Here is a 19,903-nt window from a genome sequence, read left to right as displayed (position 1 = left end):
CTGGGTTTGTTGCATCATCTCAATCATCATTCGAAGTAGCACTGGTAAGAATTTGTAGCATACATAATAATCTTTTTATAAGAACAATGAGGCTCAAAAACTTCAAAATTAAGAACGATTCAACAGCAGCTGATCCTGAACAATTTTAAAGGATCAAAGTAGTTGAAACCTAAAATACCTTGATTTTTCTCATAGGAAAAGGATAAGGAAAATTAGAGGCTCAAAGTGCCAAAGAAATAAGAACAGCAGGGCCTCCACAAAAGTTTGAATACACCTTTTCGACCGTGGCCGCCAATTGCCGCGCGGGCATCCCTTTGTCCGTTTTATCCCACTAAAACCATCCCAGTCCTTTTTTCACACCTATAGACAATAGAAAAATGTGTCAAAAAAGGATTGGATCGAGTTTATGGGGACTACGGTCGAAAAGGTGTATTTCTGGTTGAAACTTTTACAGAAGGACTCAAGTCATGAGATATGCAATAATAGATTTCACAAAAATACCTTAAAAAACACCTCAAAGTGAAAAGTCATTCCGTGCATTAGAACAATTAACAATGCAAAAGCCTTGATCCCCCTTGTTCCAATGTAACATATACGTCATATTGGTAAAAGTTTGCGTCACCATGTCAAATTTGAGTTGAGCGTAAATTTGCTGTTTCCTTATTAACGATACATAAACTCCGGTTAAGGAGTTTCTTAAAATCAGTGTTTTTCATTTGTAATTGCGCGTAAATCCGATTAATCGCGATAGTCGGGTTCGATTTCCCGATCTTTCCGGTTTGATTTCCCGATTTGGTTTACGTTTGCGCTCACACTTACTAGGATAAACTCTTTTAAATTTTATGTTAGATATATTAAGAAAGGCTGACCCATGACAATTACCGGAGGCTGCAGCCGTCATTACGGCTGTTTTATTATACTTTTAGCTTGAGGTCATAAAATTGTGAATTTTTTTGCTCGTGACAAGGATTAGATTGCTACAATATCCTTCACCGACAAAAAAGGCAGGTAGAACTAAAATTGAAATTGTGATAAAATGTATTATTTTCCATTTTTTGAATTAATTCTTTGATCGATTCTTTAATGGAAACAGAAGTAAATCTTACACGGAAAGGAGATTTCAAAGGCTTTTGTGTAAATTATGGAGGCGTTTGCAGATTGAGCAATATTTCTGTCAAAAATAATCCTGAATATCATATAATAAACTAAGAAGCGGATGTATAAACGTGTACAATACGCTTTCATTTTGATGAAGAAATATCACAAATCTTTTTAAGGAAAGCGAGCAAATCACCTTTTTCTACAATTCAACTTTGAATGCAAGTGAACATTCTGACAACACGCTATATCAGTCTATAGTTATTATCGAATCTACATAACATATTTTTTCTGAGATTCACTTGTCTTTTGAGATACTGTTTCCAGTCAAGACTTTGTTATAAGGAGGTCAAATACACCCCCTTCTCACAGACTGGAATCCCTTCCCACTGGAAAAATTGGCCAAAATATCGTCCCCAGTGGAAAAATGTACTCCAATTTTTGTCCCCGCTGAAAAGAATCAGATAAGCAAATCCTCACTGCAAGATACTGTGCTATTTTTTCCATCCTCACTGAAATTTGTGGCTTGAAAACAATGGAATTCAAATCCCAGCCATATAAAACATGGGAATATCAATCCCCATCGAGTTTTGGTCCTTCATTTTTACCGGGTCTGTGAGAAGAAGTGATGAAATCAGTACTGGTTGAAATGCGCAGATGAAAAGAAATGACATTCATTAGCCATCAGAAGAAAACGCCAAATTAGCCAAAAATGACTCGAGATTATTGAAATTTCGCAAGAATTAAATGAAAACGGATCATTATTGCAACAGATTTCCTGGCAAGATGGAGGAAGGAAAGAAGATTATTGACGCATTCGATAATCAAATTTACGTCCATTTCCTTCACCTACAAGCGCTAATGTTTGTTCTTTTCAGTTTGCATGATGTGGGCTAATTACCCATTTTTTATTTTCTCACGGTTTCTTATATATACATAGCCAATTTATTTCGATTTTGAAATTTCAGCGTTTCGGAACTTTCGCGGCTACAAAATGTAGAATAAATAAGGATAGCTTGTCGAGACAAACGTTTGTCAAAAGAGATAATACCAAACACCAAGGACAGGTCACTAAAGTTTGAAAGCGCTTATCTGGATGTACACGTTTTTTTTTATAAGAACGTCAAAAATTTTCGAAGCCTTTCGGATGTTCTTAGTTTTTTGGATTTGAAGCCTAAAAATGTTCTTAAAATGTTCTTATTTTCAGCATTTTTTGAGCATTTTGATGTAATTTCTTAAGAAATTGCATGTTTTAAGTCTCAAAAGCCTTAGAATGTTCTTAGAATGTTCTTAAATTTTTGGGCCTCGAAGCCTTATGTTCTTATATAGTTTAAAAGAGTACGAAAGAGATTCCGAATAGTGAATTCATTATCATAATCTTGATCAGAAAATTGACAACGAATTGATGTTTGATAAAATATCTATATTTCGAGCATAACTTCACTCATCTTTCAGGATTGTAAAATGTAAAATTACAAAGTTGCTACTTATGTGAAAAATTGGAAAAAAAAAATGCGCTAATTGAAGGCTATTAAAATTGTAAAATGGTTAAAAGACAAGGTCGTAATAAAAAGTAGTTAAAAAAGGTATAATTCTCTAGAGGCTTTTAGGCCGTTGTTCAAAATAGGTTTCAGTCTTTTGATATGTAAAGCTTCTTTGTATAGAAGTGATGACCAATTATCACTGGAATCAATTACTGACGTATTATCATTTACGAGATTTATGTAGATGGAGCGAAAATTAGGCTTTTCAATACCAAGCGTCAGGAGGGTAGTTATAAACTTGACTTCAGAGCACTCCTTCAAATGTTCGAGAACTGCACTCTCCTTCTTTGTAGCATGCTCTGAGCATCGCGTGAATAAATTCCTCTCCGTTTTGCCGACATAAGAGGCACGACAACCAGGGCAGATAAATCGATAAACAATGTTCGACTTGAACTTCAAGGGTGTTGGGTCTTTCATGTTGGTGTAGAAGCCAATTTTGTGTGTTGAATAGATTACTCGAAACATGACATTAGTGTCTTTCTTGAGACAAAACTTTAATTTTCTTTTTAATGCAGAAACAAGTTGTTCTCCTGTCGGGCCAGCGTAAGGGATACGTATACTTATATAGTTTGTTCTTATAAAAAAAAAACGTGTATGCTTTCACTTAAAAAATTCCAAATTAACATAACGTTTTCTCAAAATGAGTATGAATTGAAAGTAGCACTGCTCATATGGTTAGCTACATTCAATAGTGTGGCAATTTCACATATAACTTAAATTCACCATTGCAGTCACAAAGTTCAAAAGTTTGAAGTTTTTAACATGTTTTGCCTAATAACTTTTACATATATTTAGACACGAGGTTCAATTAAGGTGAAGTTAAAAAGAGTTAACAGGACGGTGTTTTTTTTTCGACCTCGATGTTGATCAGGTGCAGAAAAGAAATCAGGTTTAAAATCTTAAGCATGGGATTTCAATTTTATGAAATAAGGCAAATACAATAAGAATCACGTCTTTTCCCGAAAGATTCAACTCTGGACACGAAATTTCTCAAATTCACTCTCTCTCACGGAAGCACACAAAAAAGCCCGTTTACCAATAGTTTTATTGTTTAAGTTCAAAATTAGTGGCAAACGCAAGGTCTTTTTTAGGGTTCTCCGCGCCATGAATATCGCATATTGTTCCTGTATCTCCCCCATAATATTTTGAAAAAGGTTAACGAAATTTTTCTGACCTTTTAAAACGGTACCGAAACAACCATCATAAGAATATTGTTTTCTCACTACAAATTAGTGTAAAAGTCTTTTAATTACAATATATTCCGAACTATGAGCCAAAGCCAGCTTGAGTCTGAACGTGGGTGTACCGCGCAGGTGGACAACTGTCAAACATGGTGACAATTTAGTTTTAGCAAGATATGTCTGCTGTCTCATATTTGACAGGCCGCAAATGGTTAGTGTGAAAATACCAGACAAACAGGAAACGTTTATCACTTTTAAAAAATCTGGTGTGGCTGGAAGTAAATTCTGTTTCAGTATCCATTTTCATTGGGCCATTTCATACAGGGGGTGGACGAACATTCCCAGAGGGTAATCCGAGAAAAATTTCCAGGGGGTCTTTTTTCATTTTTTTAAGGGGTAAAAAGTTATTTTAAAATTTCCAGCGGGTAAAAGACTGATTTCAGTTTATCCACCCTCACTTTAAGGTATGAAAATAATCTTTCCAAGGGTACTTTCACAAATTTCGCCATTTTTCAGGGGTATCGACACATTTTCAACAATCTTCTTATGACTTATAAAGGTTCTTATCTCCCCCCTGTATGGTCTTTTAAAATGGAACATCCTATTTGGCCATTTTATCTTTAGCACTTATGCTAGTAGATATTTTTCCGAATCCTAAAAACCCGGTGAAGATACCTGGATAAAAAGGCGTGGTCATTTATATGCTACTTCAAAGTCTCTTTATAGGTGGAAAAATTTCAGTCAAATAAGTCTCTCTAAGGATTGACAAATTCCTTTAGATTTTGAGGGAAGATTTACAAAAACCTTGGTCCACACTTATTGGTAATCCCTAGATCCCAGGTACTCCTAGGTCCCTAGTCTGAATCGAAGACCTCTACAAAACCGCAAACGATATAGTATAAGGAGGAGGACAAATTTAAATGTGTCGTCTAAAGTCTGTTTTCACCTTTGATCGCAGAACTTAGAATACGTTTGCCCGATTCGGACGATTCCTTTAAATCAGAAATAGTAGTCCGATAGACATGTATAACTAATAAACCACAAGACCAGGAAGGATTTGTCTAGGCCTCTATAAGTCGGTTAAAATAAGGTTAAAAATCTAGCTGCAAAGAGAAGAGGCTAAACTAGGCTAGCCGGTGGTAACAAAAAGCAAAGCATCGCAAAATGGGTAATTAATGAGAGAAGGTATTCTTTACATAAATGAAATATTTGTCGTCGTTCAATAATTACGGATTGGTTCATTTCCGAGCCTCGTTATCGACTCTTAATTATCCAACCGAACAAAATTCGTTGAAAAATAGAAGGACATTAAAACCAAGGAATAAAAGAACCATTATTCAATATCAATTACTTCATAATCAATTACTATTGTTCTTTTTTGTTAATGAAAACGAATGTCTTTAGAAAATAATTGTGGCAAATTGGACCCGCCTCTCTCCACACAAACGTTCAGTCATAAATCACCGTAGCTGTCAGAGAGCAGTATATAAGAAAGATCACAATGTATGGTAATGCATCATTTCGGAACTGGAGATTAAAGCATTAACAACTAAACAACTATACAACACTTTTGTAAAATACAGAACAAAAAGCAACAATGAAGATGTATTTGACATTGGCAATTTTTTGTGTTCTTTTGGCAACTGCTTGTTCAATGCCATCAAAGAAAGGACCAAACGATAAAGGTATGTAGCCATTTGATTGACTATAGATCAGCTTAAATTGTAAGAGATTTTCTGATATTTATGAAAAGAGATCCTATTTAAGAATAAGAGTTAAAGCAAGGGTACATTATACATTCTAGTTGTTGTTCTAAATAAATATGAAAGGTATTCACGTGATTTTGAGGATTTCAATGATTTTTCCAAATACAACCCGCTTGGGATCTAGAAAGACTTAATGACAAACCCAAATCTGGACTTTAAACTAGTGATGATCGTGCTTGCAAAATCAACAAAAAAGCGAGTATAATAGCAACCCTTTAAACCTAATATGACACCCGGGGAGGGGTACTAGGGTTGCGAGCTGACGGGTATGTGCCGCTCGACTTTCGACCCTTGGACCCTTAGCGGGATTAATAAAGAGAAAAAATAGGAAAGTTTTACGATTTTTACGACCCTTAATGGGACTAATTTGATCAAATTTTGATCTTTCAAGGAGCAAAAAGTAGAAATTTTCCTATTTTTCCGACCCTAAGTGGGACTGAAATTCAATTTTCTGGTTTTTCCAAAAGTCCCAAAAAAGGCACCCTAGGCAGCACATACCCGTACCCTTCACTTGCCTAAGTAACCCCCCCCCCCGGGTGTGACACCTGGGAGAATGCGAGAAATATGCATGATAATCGATGGTGGGCCATTATCTCGGAGTAATGGATGGAAATTAGAATAAGATACTTCATTACAGACGGTGTACATAATTAATCATGGATTAGCGGAAGCTTTTAACTTTATCAATAGTAGTCACAGCAAAAAATTTTCTTTTCAGACACAAAATGGAATTAATATGGTACCCTTTATTGACTTGAGACTTAAAATGCGTACCTTGAAAACCTCTTTGCCCCACTAATTCAATTTATCAAAAATTCTTTTCAAAATGAGTGAAAATCATCCTCTCTTTTTTGGGTGCAAAAAAACAACACGTCATGAATATCACGAATTCTAATTTTAAAACTGGGTACACGTTTTTTTTATAAAAACAAACTATATAAGAACATAAAGCTTTGATGGCCAAAATGCTAAGAACAAGTTAAGAACATTTTAAGGCTTTGCGGACTCGAAAACACTCTATTTTTTAGGAAAATGGTTAAAAATGGTCACAAAATGGTGAAAATAAGAACCCTTTTAGGCTTAAAACCCAAAAAGTTAAGAACATCGATGGTAGGCCTCAAAACTTTGGATGCTATTATAAAAAAAACGTGTATAACGTAAAATGAACTTCCCCGTGTCTGGTTCAGAATAACCGCTGACGGTGGTAGATAACCTAAAATGGCGGTTAAAATGCTCTCACAAAGGATTATAAAGAAACCTAGTGATCAATCAAAAAGACATCATACGCACATTAAAAAAACAAGAAATATGTCATTGAAATGATGGACTTTTAACGGGTTTTTGATGACCGGTTTGATTACGCGAAAATGTTTTACCGCAAACACACACTTGCATCAAATCAAAATGATGATTTGTTTTTTGTTGTCAATGAGAGATTCATTCATTCCTTCCTTATTGGTCGTCATATGCCTTCCTCCATTCTAATAAAACGCCGTTCGAATTTAGAAAAATAGAAAAATGTGTCAAAAAAGGATTGGATTTCGCAGTTGTTAAGGTGTATTTAATCTAGATTTTACAATTCTCACGGTATCAGCACGATTTTATGATTCGAAGGAAACGAAGACATGAAGTTATGAAGAGCTACTACATATTAAAGGGGCTCAAATCATGGAGATTAGAATGCAAATTATTTTCTTTTTATTTCTTACAGACAGACCGAACAAAGAATGTCGAGACAAACGGCCAACATGTAAAGGAGTGGCTTACTTATGCGAAGACTATGAACGATACATGAGCAAATTTTGTCCGCAAACTTGCGGAATGTGCTCAAAGAACTCTGAAAAAAGTACGTACCAAATGAAATTTTAGTGTTTTTACTTTATATATGCCTTTACATATATAACCAAAACTTTAGAGAGAATCTAAAACGATATGAGTCTTAGAGTCCACAGATTGCTCAAGAGCGGCTACCTTATCGGGGAAAACTTCGTTGGGGAAAAGTGACGAAATTTCGGCCAAGTGACGAATATTTTTCCCCGGCCTTAATGCGTTTACCAAAACCAGCAAGTAACGAATATTTTTCCCCGGCGAAAATTTTCCCCGACGAAGTTTTCCTCGATAAGGTATTCTACAAAACTTGATCGTATTTTTCATTTTTAGCTGAGCTAAAGCAAATCTCCTGGTTCTTAAAGGTACGGGTTCGCACGTTTTTTTTCCATTCAAGTTTTGTAGCAAGTTTGTTAAATGATCTTTACTAATCTCTTCTCAGAAATCAAAGATCTGAAGAAAATTTTGAACGCCATTTGGAAAACACCGAAACACTTTGAAAGAAGTAGAAACTTCCCAAACGAAAAATCAACGTCATGAAGGAGGAAGAATAGCTAAGTGGTGCGATTGGAAAACATTGAGCGCATTGTGTATCCCGGGGAGAAATGACAAAAAAAAAGATAATTTCAGCAAATAAAAAGATACTGTAAGACAGGAAAAAAACATTTAATCTATTCCTAAAAGGAGCTTGGTAATGATACCACGATCTGAGGATTGCTGATACCGAAAATCCAATTTGATGGTTTATTACGTCACAAATAACGAGTGAGATCTGTGATAAAAACCAAAGCTGGTCATTCGAGCCCAGGTGGCTTCGTTTGGCGATTTGTATATTGGCTATATTATCATAGATGATTGATTTGTACAAATTTTATTAATTTAAAAAGTAGAATTGTAAATAACGAGCTAAATTTTAATAAATAATTTTAAGTAAAATTTTGATGAAATCATTGATTATCTTTAATTTGAGCCTAAAATATTCATCTTCTTTTTCAGAAGAAGGCCTATTTGTTTTAAGATGACAGATATATTGAGAAATAGCTTTTTAAGCTACATTAAGAAAATAGATCATTTAAAGGGGCCTGAAACCTCATCTTGCGTTTTGGCATTGCAAGCACTAGCTAATTGAAGATAAGATTTAAGCCACCCCTCTTCAGACATGTGAAGCAAAACCATTATAAATCGATCTCAATTTGATAATCAACCAATATTAGTAGCAGGTCTAAGGAGATCCGAAGTTTATGAAGGAGAATCTTTATTTGGGTCATTACCGAGTTTGTGTATGTGTGTTTTACCGGAGACGGTAAGGTTCTAATTTGACTAGATCATGACCAACTGTAGCCAGTTCCCACAAACCAAATTTTTTCTTTGTTTCATGGTCAGTTACACTTTGAGTTTGTCGAAAATTATCGCACTGCGGTGGAGGGTGACGTCGATTCCGTGCGGAGTGCATAAAGGCGGGAAAACACGGAACTCGAATATAAAGACTGGAATGGATAATTGAATAGGAAGGAGAGGATTTGCGTTGATGTCCAATCTAGTCTCAATTTTTGAGTTCCGTGCATAAAATCAAAACAAAAGAATCATCGGGATCGGGATGAAGTTTTGGTGAGCTAAACATGCTTGTTTTTCAAATTGAGAATATTTTGATACACCCCTTTATAACGAAAGAACTATAAAAGCAAAAAAAAGTCTCCAATCAGCTCCAATTGATGGTATTATCAACAGGCTCTTAATTTAATAAAGGAAACCCCCCCCCCCTTCTTCAAAAGGTTTTCTTCCTTGCTAATATAAGGAGTAATAGCTAAAAGACAAAACAGTCCATTTGGACCCGTGAGTTATAAAGGTCCGGAGAGGCAGAGAAAACATTTTTGCATTGGAAGGTCTTGCTTAGGGCTGAGCCATTTTAAGAATTAAATTTTCTTATTGGCGTACTTGAAATTATTTTCTTAAATTTTCAGATCCCCTTTTCCTATAAAATTTGGCCCTCAAGTGAAACAATCCTGCTTTAATCGAAAGTTGGGGTAGAAAAGGAATTACTGCAATTACAAAATGTTCTTATGAATTCAGATAATTTTAAGCTAATTCTCAGGCTGGTCATGTTCTTACGACATTCTTATTTCTATTTTCAAAAATTTCATCCAAAATGTTCTTATTTAAACTGTGGGAATCTGAACTCAACTCCAAAAAGCCAGGAAAAAAAAAAGGATTTTCAAGAGTTTAGTAATTCCCAGAGGGAATTGAAGGTTTTGCAATCACGACTTAAGCTCACAAGGCGTTCCGTGAATCGAGACTTTTGTAGTACAAAGAATTGTATTGTATTGTATTTGTCTGCTACCCTCTATCATTCAAGCTTATACCCTATGGTTGGAGATTTAAAATTCCACTGATTCAACTTAAGTTGAAGGGCCACCCCCAGCGGTAAGTCTGATCACGATATCACTCAATTTTTTGTCTTCATTCACGAAAGTCAGCAAAAAGTTCGGATAATCACGCATCCCTTTGAAAAAGTCCAAATCACGCATCACGGCTCAAAAATCTTTGACCTCTGATCACGCAATCACGAAGAAAACATTTCCAAATCACGTAATCACGCAAGAAAAAGGTCCCTATCACGCCATCACGAGAACCGTTTTTTTTGGGGGGGGGGGCTCGTTAAAGCTTTAATAAAAAAAACATTTTGAGAATATTACAAATTCAATAGTCGAGTTCCATAAGATTACAGACAGGGGATGTGTAGTCATTTGTGTATTAATTTGTCAAAAGGAAATTAAGGTGAATTGTGATTTTGAAATATTTCTGTCACAAGGAAATGTAACCTTGTTAGTCCCAATTCTGTTGTGAAACCATTTCGAAAAACAAACTATTTAAAGTCCATTAACAACGAATCATACTTATTTTATAGGCTTGGTAAAATTAGATTTCGTAAATTCGTGATGTTTGATATCAAAGGAAGGTTTTGTACCATAGCGATCAAGAAAAATAAAAGACCCGCCAAGAAACTGATGGCATTACGAATTTATAATTGGGTTGCTAAGATAGGGTCAATTTGTGTGTAAATATCGAGTAGTAGGGGCAGTGGTATAGTGAGTATCATGCCATGTAAGGGGAATTGTGTAGACAGTAATTGATAAGCTTGTCAGCAATTTTGCAACCTAGGTAGTGATTTCAATATAAAGTCGATGAGGCGTCTCCTTGTTCTCTAGTGGTTCACGTGGTACTAACCAAAAAATGTTCTCGGTATAAAACCGTATAAAAATACAGTAAACAAAATCTCTCAGCGAATTCTTACCCTTTCACTTTAAAGCCAAAAGAAGTTTATTAGAAACTTTGATGGATAGTAAATAAAGACTTGTCTTATTTTGCTAACCTAACCACCCCTCCCTAACCTGAGATCAGATTGTGATTGTTTTCTGCACACCACGCTGAAGCTCTAAAGGGATGTGTTAAAACAAACAATCTGACGAACATGCAATCTCGAAATCGTAAGGACCGCGTTCGTCCAAAAGGACTGGGAATGACAAAAAAGTTGTGTGATTCTGTTTATGAATAGGGCGCCATATCAGTTTTTCATATCCGGCGCACAACAAGATTCTTGTTGTAGAATTTTCCGCGGGAGGACTATTTTCCTCAGATGTTTAATTTTCAAGCACCTTCAGAGGTATACCGTGCGTGTAAGAAAATTATGAACAGCTGTTATTAGGTAACCCCTCCCTTACTGTGACCTCTCCGAATTTCAGCCCTGATCATCACTACCTTGGTATGCCGTTGAACTATTTAGACAGAACCATCATGAAAATCTCGTTTCCACGTATGCAAAAATGGAGAAAATTTCACCAAATCAAGCCATAATGGCTTTCAATTAACAAAAAGTCTAATTGACGCTATGATAACCAGTAAATTATGAAACGACCAAAGTATTTGAATATCTGGAAGAAAAAATCTTTTAATACTTTTGGATTCCTTCAAAATGTTAATGTTACAATTTGATGAATGTCATAAATCAAAATCGTATTAAATAATTAGGCTGGAGGCACCAATTCCTAATTAAGTCTGATTGATCCATTAAATCATTAATGGCACGAGCCAGTAGAAAGACATCAGGAAAATTTCCGAAAAATCTGTCAAGACCTATCTTTGGAATATTTCTTATACCTTGTATCCTTTATGGAATCTGTGTGCACATAAGAATATACTTTATAAGAATATTCATGATAAATTGACCAGAAAATTAAGAATAAACCACCATCATGGAATTTGGCAACTATGTGTCTAATGCCTGTTTAAGGCATTTTGCCTTTAAATTACCAATTATCCCCCAGGAATTATTTTGTTCATTTCACTTTTTCGGAAAGAATCATCGTAATTTCTATAAAGTAGTTTTACAATTGCTGGGGACCGGGCGGGGGAGGACATAAATGGGGGTATGTACAGACAGTAAGATTTCCTTTCATTAATTTGAGATACAAAAGATCAACCCACTCTCTGAAAGGGTCCTGAAGAATAAAACAGCTCTCTATATGTTATGGTGAATTTTAAAACTTCCTTTTCCGTTTTTCTGCACTAATACTAAACTCACGTTCATTCAAGAGATATTTTTCTCCTTTGAAATCAACAACAACGGATTTACAAACAAGAGGTGGGAGGCGGAGAGTTGTAAAATGTGGGCGGCTGAAGTCACGCACTTCCAGTTTATTTATCTAAGATATTTTTATTTATTCTTTCTTAAACAATCGAATCAAGTTGGCATTACCGAGATTTCCTCAACTACCTACACGCTTATCAGAATTGATAATCCTGTGTGGGCAGATATCAAACATTAAGCTGATCACGATTGTCGTTGAATACCCCACGATTGTTGGCAATACCCCATTCAGGTCACGTTTGAATCAATGATGGTTTTTCATTTCATGAGACAGTCACAGATATGAGTAAACTCAATCAAAATACTAAGGACTTTATTTACGTTTGTTGCCTAATCAGAATTTAATATTCAGTTCATTCATTTATTTGGAGAACATACCGGCCAATAAGAGAATGAAATATTAAAATTGTGCAAGCAATATTGTAATCAGTGTACTTTGTCAAGAAAATGACATTTTTTTCTTCTCTACACAATGTCATCACGTCTTTTTAAAAGACCTACTCAGCTAATAACGACAATATTCGTGAAGAGATTTCTACCTGATCTTTTGACGAGGAAGTTGTTTGTCGAAAAAATATTCGAATACGCAGACTTCCCTTCGTATAAAAATCCAGCAAAATTTCTTCATGAATTTTTTCTGGAATAAGGTGAAGAAAATGTTCCTCATCATTCAAACCAACGAAATCTCGTGGTTTCACGTGACTTCTTAGGAGAAAATTCCCGCCGAGAATTAGCTTTGTGTTTCTACGGAAGCCCTTGATTAGACCTTTGTTGGTCTGGTGCGAAAACTAGATAACCAACAAACCCTGAGTTTTAAAATGAAAGTTAACACAGTTACGCTCTATCATTCGATTTGGCGTAGTGGTGTGGTGGTCATTGCTCTTGACTCCCGTCTGGGAGGTCTCCGAGTTCGATTCCCATTGTAACACTACAGTTCACTTGTACACACCTTCACCCGGGTCAACCCATATCATGTGAGGGGAATTGGGTACCACTACTCTGATACAAGAGTGTGGGTGATATGTCAGACACTGGTGTGTGTCGTTACTAATTCCGTTCTGCACCTGCAACGAGCTATATGCTCTGCCGCGTAGTTCGAATGCCACCACTATGCATCATGGTACAGCATGGTTGACAGCGCTAAGCGTTCCGACTTGAAAAAGGAGGAATTCATACTTCGGAAGGGCTCGTATCAACAAGGGGATTGTATTTTCACAGGAGCGCATCGAATAGTAGAATGTCGAACTAGAGAGTGTTTACGGTGATGAATACTATTAGATAGAAATCATCATTACAACCAGTCTATCAAAAACAGCGTGGTAGCAGAAATATTACGTGGTATCCAGGCTAACAAGAGACTCGAGAACCTTAAAATACATGAAATGAAATCACTTCTCAAATATGTAAATTGTACAGAAGAAGTAAGGGAAGAAAATTGAAAACAGGAAACCTCAGTAACCTACATAATCAGATAACTGTCTCTACATAGCACATGACCAAAATGATAAATGACCTAACTGTTTTGGTGGGTTTGTGAGGAGTCAATGCCTAATTAAAGATGTTACAATTTCATTAAAGGAATGGTACATTATGGATTTATGTTTATTTATTAAAACCAAAACGACCAACTTTTAACCAAGGAGACAAATCATTAATTACAGTGAAACAACAAAAGATTATCTTAAAGCACGGAATATCCTTTTAGCGGCTGGCGAGAATGTACCACGGGAGTCGAGATCAACAAATGAACCCAAACAGACGGAATTTATGAATGCCGTTGAACAGATTTGGACCCTGTCGGATTTTTTCAAAGATCGCTCTGATTAATGGCAAAAATTACTACAAGTCGACCCTATCATCCGAGTCTGAAAAGGACCCTAACTAGCACGAAACATTTTAAGGTTTTAAACTTGTTCATTTTACGTCATGATATTTTGGCAATTTGAACAAGACAGTTAGACAACACAATTCTGATCATTTCTAGATTCTATTCATTGATGGATTGACAAGGGCCAAGAGTTTTAAAAATGACGAAGCACCTCAGAGTTCATGTGAAAAAATGAATCAAACATGATAAAGGAATCCATGTATTTTTTTGTTGGTATTTATAACTAAGAACATGATCAGGCTCCATTTTACAAAAGTCAAAACCCCGAAACTCAATCACCCTTCATTTGTTCAAAACATGCTTTTTAATTGACTAAAACTAAAGTTTAAATTCGATATTTTGATGCTAGTCTTGAAAAAACCTTGTAAATGTGGAAATTATCAATTACTTTACGAGCTCGTTAAACTGATCCTTTAATTATTAAATTACTGGTAGAGATTTGACAAAAATAAACAAAGTATAAATCAAACGTTATCAAATTTGATGACGATGCAATTCTATAATTAGGCCCTAAAATTTACCAAAAGGATAATCTCATAATTTGCCAGCACTTCCGTCCTGACTTCCTTGGAAACTTTGAACATTGCACGAGATCTATCAATCATATAGCTGACTGAATGGAACATACTGGGCGAAAAGGGCCTCGCACCCGGGGTAAGCGTCGAAGCGTTAACAGTTTCTGACCACCGCTGCGGTCGACGGTATTACAAAACATGGATAGTCAAGAATCGGCTTTTAAGTGTGATTAAATATTGCAAACATGAAATGCTTACAATGCGTGCTTACTCGAATGTGTATATTTCCTCTTTTTCTTACCACCTTATCGGGGAAAACTTCGTCGGGGAAAAGTGACGAAATTTTGGACAAGTGACGAAAATTTTCCCCGCTCTTAATGCGCTTACCAACTACCAGCAAGTGACGAATTTTTCCCTGACGAAAATTCTCCCTGACGAAAATTTTCCCCGACGAAAATTTTCCCCGACGAAGTTTTCCCCGATAAGGTATTTATAAATGTTTCTCTGACCGGATTTGGGGACAAAAAACCTTAACTTTAACCAAAACGATGGCCTACAACATCTAAGAGTATCGTTATTGCAGACGAGGAAAACAAAAATTACGCCGTGAGGCATTTTGAATACTCTGTACGACAGCGTATCTCACGATTATCGTAGCGTAGTACAATAGTAGTACGGAAATGAATTTTGAAATTAGCCGTAGATATCGTGTTCGTGTACAGACAACATTTTGAATTGGCATATTAATAAATACCAATAAATTTTAAGATATCTTGCGGCAATATTAAAACAGACTAATGCTCATTAAACGTTAATCCTTTGATTACAATGAGTATGTGTTTGTTTTCAGTAACATCCATAAAATCACAGCATTTACATAGTTCAGTTTCCTGTTGATCAGAAAAATGAAATTCCTAAGCAACATAAAAATCTGTGATATGAAAAGGTGCGAAAGATGCGGATGAAGATAATTCTTAATAATACCAGGTGTCCCAAAAAAAAACTTAACATGATTTCGAACAGGTATAAACTGACGTTTTGACTTCCAATCAACACACAATTTTACACAAAGGAGAACAAAAATACGTCAAAATATTAGCATTTGATGAAGACAAGCTTTTTTTGGGACACCCGGTAATCTGTCAAAATTTAGAGTAGAGTCAGTATTTTACGTAGATAGCCCAGTAATCTAGGACTTAAAGACAGTCTTTTGATTGTTTTCACGGCACTCGGCCAGGCATTTAATGTATTGAACGGAACATGGGAAGGAACAGAGATTAGAGACGCTACTACTACCTTAGACTACTTGGCCATCGCTTAATATTAAGCAGATTTCTAGCAAGTAAACTATAGATAGGACCAATATTCCTAATTAAAGAAAAAGGGAACTCGGAATACTATCTCTTGTAGTTTTACCTAATGAGAGGCAAACGCTAAGAATCTAGGAAAAGTTCGTCAAAATATTGTCAGTGCAGAAGAATGACAACAACAACCTTTTTCGTGTATTTCCGTTTGTGATCGTTAACGGGCCCACCATGAAAAGTTCATTCATAAAAAGTAATAAAATGTTGGTTAGTGTGTACCACACAGGATATTGAAAAATGAGCGGAAATTGAGATTGAGTTTTAGGCTCGCATGATTAGAAAACATAGCTTTGAGGAATATTTGAAGAATCTACATTAGTCAATCAGAAAAAAAAATGAAACAATTACAGTGATCTAATTTTCATTAGAACTATTTCTTGGAAAATCTAGGAATTTGAAAACATACATTCTAACTAGATATTATAAAATGCACGGAATAAAATAATAGATAAAAACCCAATATAATCTTTATATCTTTCGATAATTTCAGAAAATATATAATTTATCTTGACATCAATGAAACATGCACCAAGTTAAGAATTACGTGGATTCTCCAATAGTGGCCTGACCGATCATTTCAAATCTCTGGTCAGAGTTTAACATCGAATATTAACTGAAGATGATTATATGCAAGAACCTCTGTCCAGAACTAGCACACCCGATACAGCACAGGAAGCACAATCCATCTGCCATCATGAATTTTGTCACCAAAATGGTGGCCCATAACTAGTCCTTCGTTCACTATTGATATACTCATGAATGTTCAATCGAGATTTGAACGTATTGTAGTGTCTATCTAAACGAGGGAACATTTCAAATACAGTTGAACAGTTTAAATGTGAAGGGATATCCCAGCCTTCTGTATAGTCCAATAGATTGCAATTACTTTCTAGCATATCAAATATTGAATAATCTAACCATGTTAATCTTCCACCGGCAAAATAAATCTCATCTTCGTAATTGGTATCTTTGGATTCCGGTAATTTCTCGAAATATCCAAGCCAAGGGATCAAAATGTTTTTAGCATACGAATCTCGAATGAAGGGGTCGAATTTTGGTTGAGTGAATACTGTATTTTCCAGCTGTTTCTGTAAGTCATCTAGAAAATGGTTTAGACCAATTTAGTTTCAAGCCGAAGGCTACAGGCGAATCTTCAACCTTTCTTAAGCAAGAACAAGGGAAGCCTTTAAAATTTGCGCCGCATTTTTCAAGTGAATGTCACTTCAAATCAATTTGTTTAAACGTTTTGTAACTGTTTTGTGATATACCACATCCTCAGGGAAATACTCCTAATATAGTTAAATGATTAAGTCTTGGGAAAAAAAGCCAATAGATAAGAAGGTATAATAGAGTTGATCTACTAGTCTAGAATAAGCAACGGAATTCTCTAGCGCCTAGAGCGACCAAGAGGGTAACAAAATTAAAATGATAAAGAGCTTTAGAAAGCTTTTTCTTCAGAAATCAAGGCGTAAGTAAGAAGCGGTTGTTTCCCACTGTCTGGAAATCAAATTATTAATTGATATGATATGGTTAGAGATATCCAAAAAAGGTTAAACGCGACATATGAACTGTCGTGATATAATGCCGGATTATACAATCCTATCCGGAAATCGGTGAACATCAAAACTGATGACCAGCTACAAGTTACTCCTCAGCTGAGTAATGGTGACTAAATGAGATACATTAAGTACATTACTTATCGAGGAGATACATTGAACTTTTAATTGGTTGTCAATACGAGGTCACTATAATGACTTGATGACAAATGCAAGGTACTGAGAGAATCGAAAAATAGGAAATTTTGCCAAATAAGGGACTTAAAATTTGCACAATTTTCCTATCTTCCCTACTTTTTTTAAGTCCAACTAAGGGTCCGAGGGTCGAAAGTCGGGCGGCACATACCCATAAGCTCGCAAACCTAGTATCCCCTCTCCAGACCCTTAGGTTCGAATTCTTCTGGAAATCAATAACTAAAGTTTTGACCTTCAATCGAAAAAAATATGTATTATTCTTCTAGTGCGACAAAACATCAATGACGTACGTGATAATAACAAGAATAACCTGATCTGTACCAATGATGATTGTTTCAGACAAGCGAATATTACGGCCATAATATTGAGGGCACGGAAGATAGACCTGAATTTAGAAAAACCTTTCTTTCTAGCAAGGATATGATTGACGAAATAATCAAACACACCTTGTTGGCCTCATTAGCCATTTTTTATGATATTTTTTGTTCCCTATGAATGGGCAAAGAAATAGTTCAGGTATAAGCACTTTCTTTCTTTTTTTTAAACTTTGTTGGCATAGAAACTGCTTTGTTAACTCCAACTCGATAATTATTATTTTGACCCTCAGGGAAAAAAAGAATAGCACCAAGAGGCATTTCAATATAAAATCGGTCAGAAGGATTCAAGCCCAGCTCAGGGTCAAACGCAGAGATGCAAAAATGATCATGATCATGGAACTAAAATTCCCAAACTTTCTTTTTTTGACATTCTATGTAATTCTGTCAGGCAAATTGAAATCCCTACTCCCCTTTTTGCCATAGTATCAAAAGGGTAATAAGGTGCATGAACTAGAATATAAAACTTCAGTGGACGGGGGGTGCTTAATCGACAGACAAAATACAGCTTGAAAAATATTTGGCTATCTACATTTAGCTTTAAAATCAAATCATGACAGTGAGTAAAGGAATTTGGTGAACTCGATTATCCCTTAGGCGGTGGTTACACGTAGCCGGGGTGAAATTCACTCCGGTCTATAAAGAAAACACTGTTTCTGTATACACGTATTTAGGCGGGGTGAAATCGTTTTCAAGAGGAGACATCTTTCCTGCTCGATGTTGTGTACTGATAAAAATCTAAAAGTTATGCATGGTTAGGTTTTTTTAGGTTTTTTAATAAGTTAAAATTTTCACCCCGGATTGAAAAAACGGCCTTTCACCGACGTGTATCCCAAAATGTTTTTCGCCCCGGGCCGAATTATTTTTCCATTTCACCCCGAGGTGAATACCACCCCGGCTACGTGTAACCACCGCCTTAGTTCCTCAAATACTATGGGGTGAGTTGTAAACAATTTTTGACCTTAGGAGTCAGACAATCAACACCACAGCTGGCACATAACGTTGTTTCAACGTTCATTTAATGTTATATGGACGTTGTAAACGTTGAAACAACGTTGTGTGCCAGCTGGGATCACATTCTTTTAGGCGGTTATTATTGAATGGCAAAGGAAATTTCGATCAAATTTATACAGGAAAATGTACCGAAAGCAAGTCATTAGAGCGAGTCATTTTGGAAAGTTATTAATGAGCTTTTCAATTCAACTAATTAATGATAGTTACAACCGAGACGCGCAAAACAACTCAAAAAGTCGGTATGGTAATCACACATAAAGACTAAATTCTCGAAATTCTTGAAATACCTTAAATTCTCGGGTTGTCAGCACAAAAATCTATGAATCATCTGCAGATATCCAAACACATGACTGCACTAATTGTTTTACAGCGGAGTCGAACACGTACGGGAAAAACACTTATTTGTTCAAATTAGGGAAATTTCGAGTCATGGAGATGGTTTATAAGGCATCGTTAACTGAAGGGACCAGAAAACTTGTTCGAGTTAAGGAGACATTCGAGTTATAGAAGTTCGAGCTACAAAGACTAACAGACACGGTTGTGCAATAGATAGACAAGATACTTATAAAATTCAAGGATGGAAAAATAGAATATACAATGAGAATGAATCAATGAATATGCACAAAGTTTGCAGCCGATAAAGTTAGCTCACGAATTCCCTTCGACTTGGAGATTATTCTAAGAAAGTTGTCCATTTTAAAAATTAAAACAAAACTGATCAATTAATAGATTATCAATTACTTGTTATTGAATAATTGGATTATTTTATATCAATTCTGATAATTAGTAATGTTGCAATACATTTATCCAAAGACGTGAATGAATGCATGCTTTAGATGAGCTACTTGGTAACTAGCTTAGCCAAAGCATAATTTTTTATTGCGGCAACTCTTTTGTAATCGAGGAGTTATTTTTTATAATTGAAATCACTCAATA

General features: G+C 35.7%; 2 protein-coding genes across 5 annotated transcripts in view; one reads left to right on the top strand and one right to left on the bottom strand.

Annotated features, from left to right (window-relative positions):
* The window catches only part of LOC136816767 (glutathione S-transferase-like), a 52,580-nt gene that overhangs the window by 10,895 nt on the left and 21,782 nt on the right, over nucleotides 1-19,903 (bottom strand). For 3 of the 4 annotated variants that reach the window (XM_067073085.1, XM_067073084.1, XM_067073083.1), the window contains exon 6: nucleotides 16,184-16,927. The exons of the other annotated variant lie outside the window; for it this stretch is intronic. In XM_067073085.1, coding sequence (XP_066929186.1) covers nucleotides 16,533-16,927 — 395 coding nt within the window. In that variant the 3' untranslated portion in view covers nucleotides 16,184-16,532. Of the gene's footprint in view, nucleotides 1-16,183; nucleotides 16,928-19,903 lie in introns of those variants that run through there. 4 annotated transcript variants of the gene reach the window in all.
* Nucleotides 5,358-8,352, top strand: LOC136816811 (uncharacterized). Its single transcript, XM_067073137.1, has 3 exons — nucleotides 5,358-5,508; nucleotides 7,301-7,435; nucleotides 7,859-8,352. The coding sequence occupies exons 1-3, from the start codon at nucleotides 5,421-5,423 to the stop codon at nucleotides 7,954-7,956; spliced, it is 321 nt and encodes a 106-aa protein (XP_066929238.1). The 5' UTR covers nucleotides 5,358-5,420; the 3' UTR covers nucleotides 7,957-8,352.

The sequence above is a fragment of the Clytia hemisphaerica genome, unplaced genomic scaffold (genome assembly GCF_902728285.1).
Source record: "Clytia hemisphaerica strain Z4C2 unplaced genomic scaffold, Clytia hemisphaerica genome assembly, whole genome shotgun sequence".
NCBI classification, from domain to species: domain Eukaryota; kingdom Metazoa; phylum Cnidaria; class Hydrozoa; order Leptothecata; family Clytiidae; genus Clytia; species Clytia hemisphaerica.
The sequence above is the reverse complement of the archived record's forward strand: the minus strand, read 5'-3'. Positions and strand labels throughout refer to the sequence as shown.

Bases quoted from the DNA above. Each gene is read 5' to 3' on its own strand.
- LOC136816811 (XM_067073137.1), top strand. From the start codon at position 5,421: ATGAAGATGTATTTGACATTGGCAATTTTTTGTGTTCTTTTGGCAACT. The intron at 5,509-7,300 runs GTATGTAGCCAT...TATTTCTTACAG, and splicing joins GAAAGGACCAAACGATAAAG to ACAGACCGAACAAAGAATGT. The intron at 7,436-7,858 runs GTACGTACCAAA...ATCTCTTCTCAG, and splicing joins CTCAAAGAACTCTGAAAAAA to AAATCAAAGATCTGAAGAAA.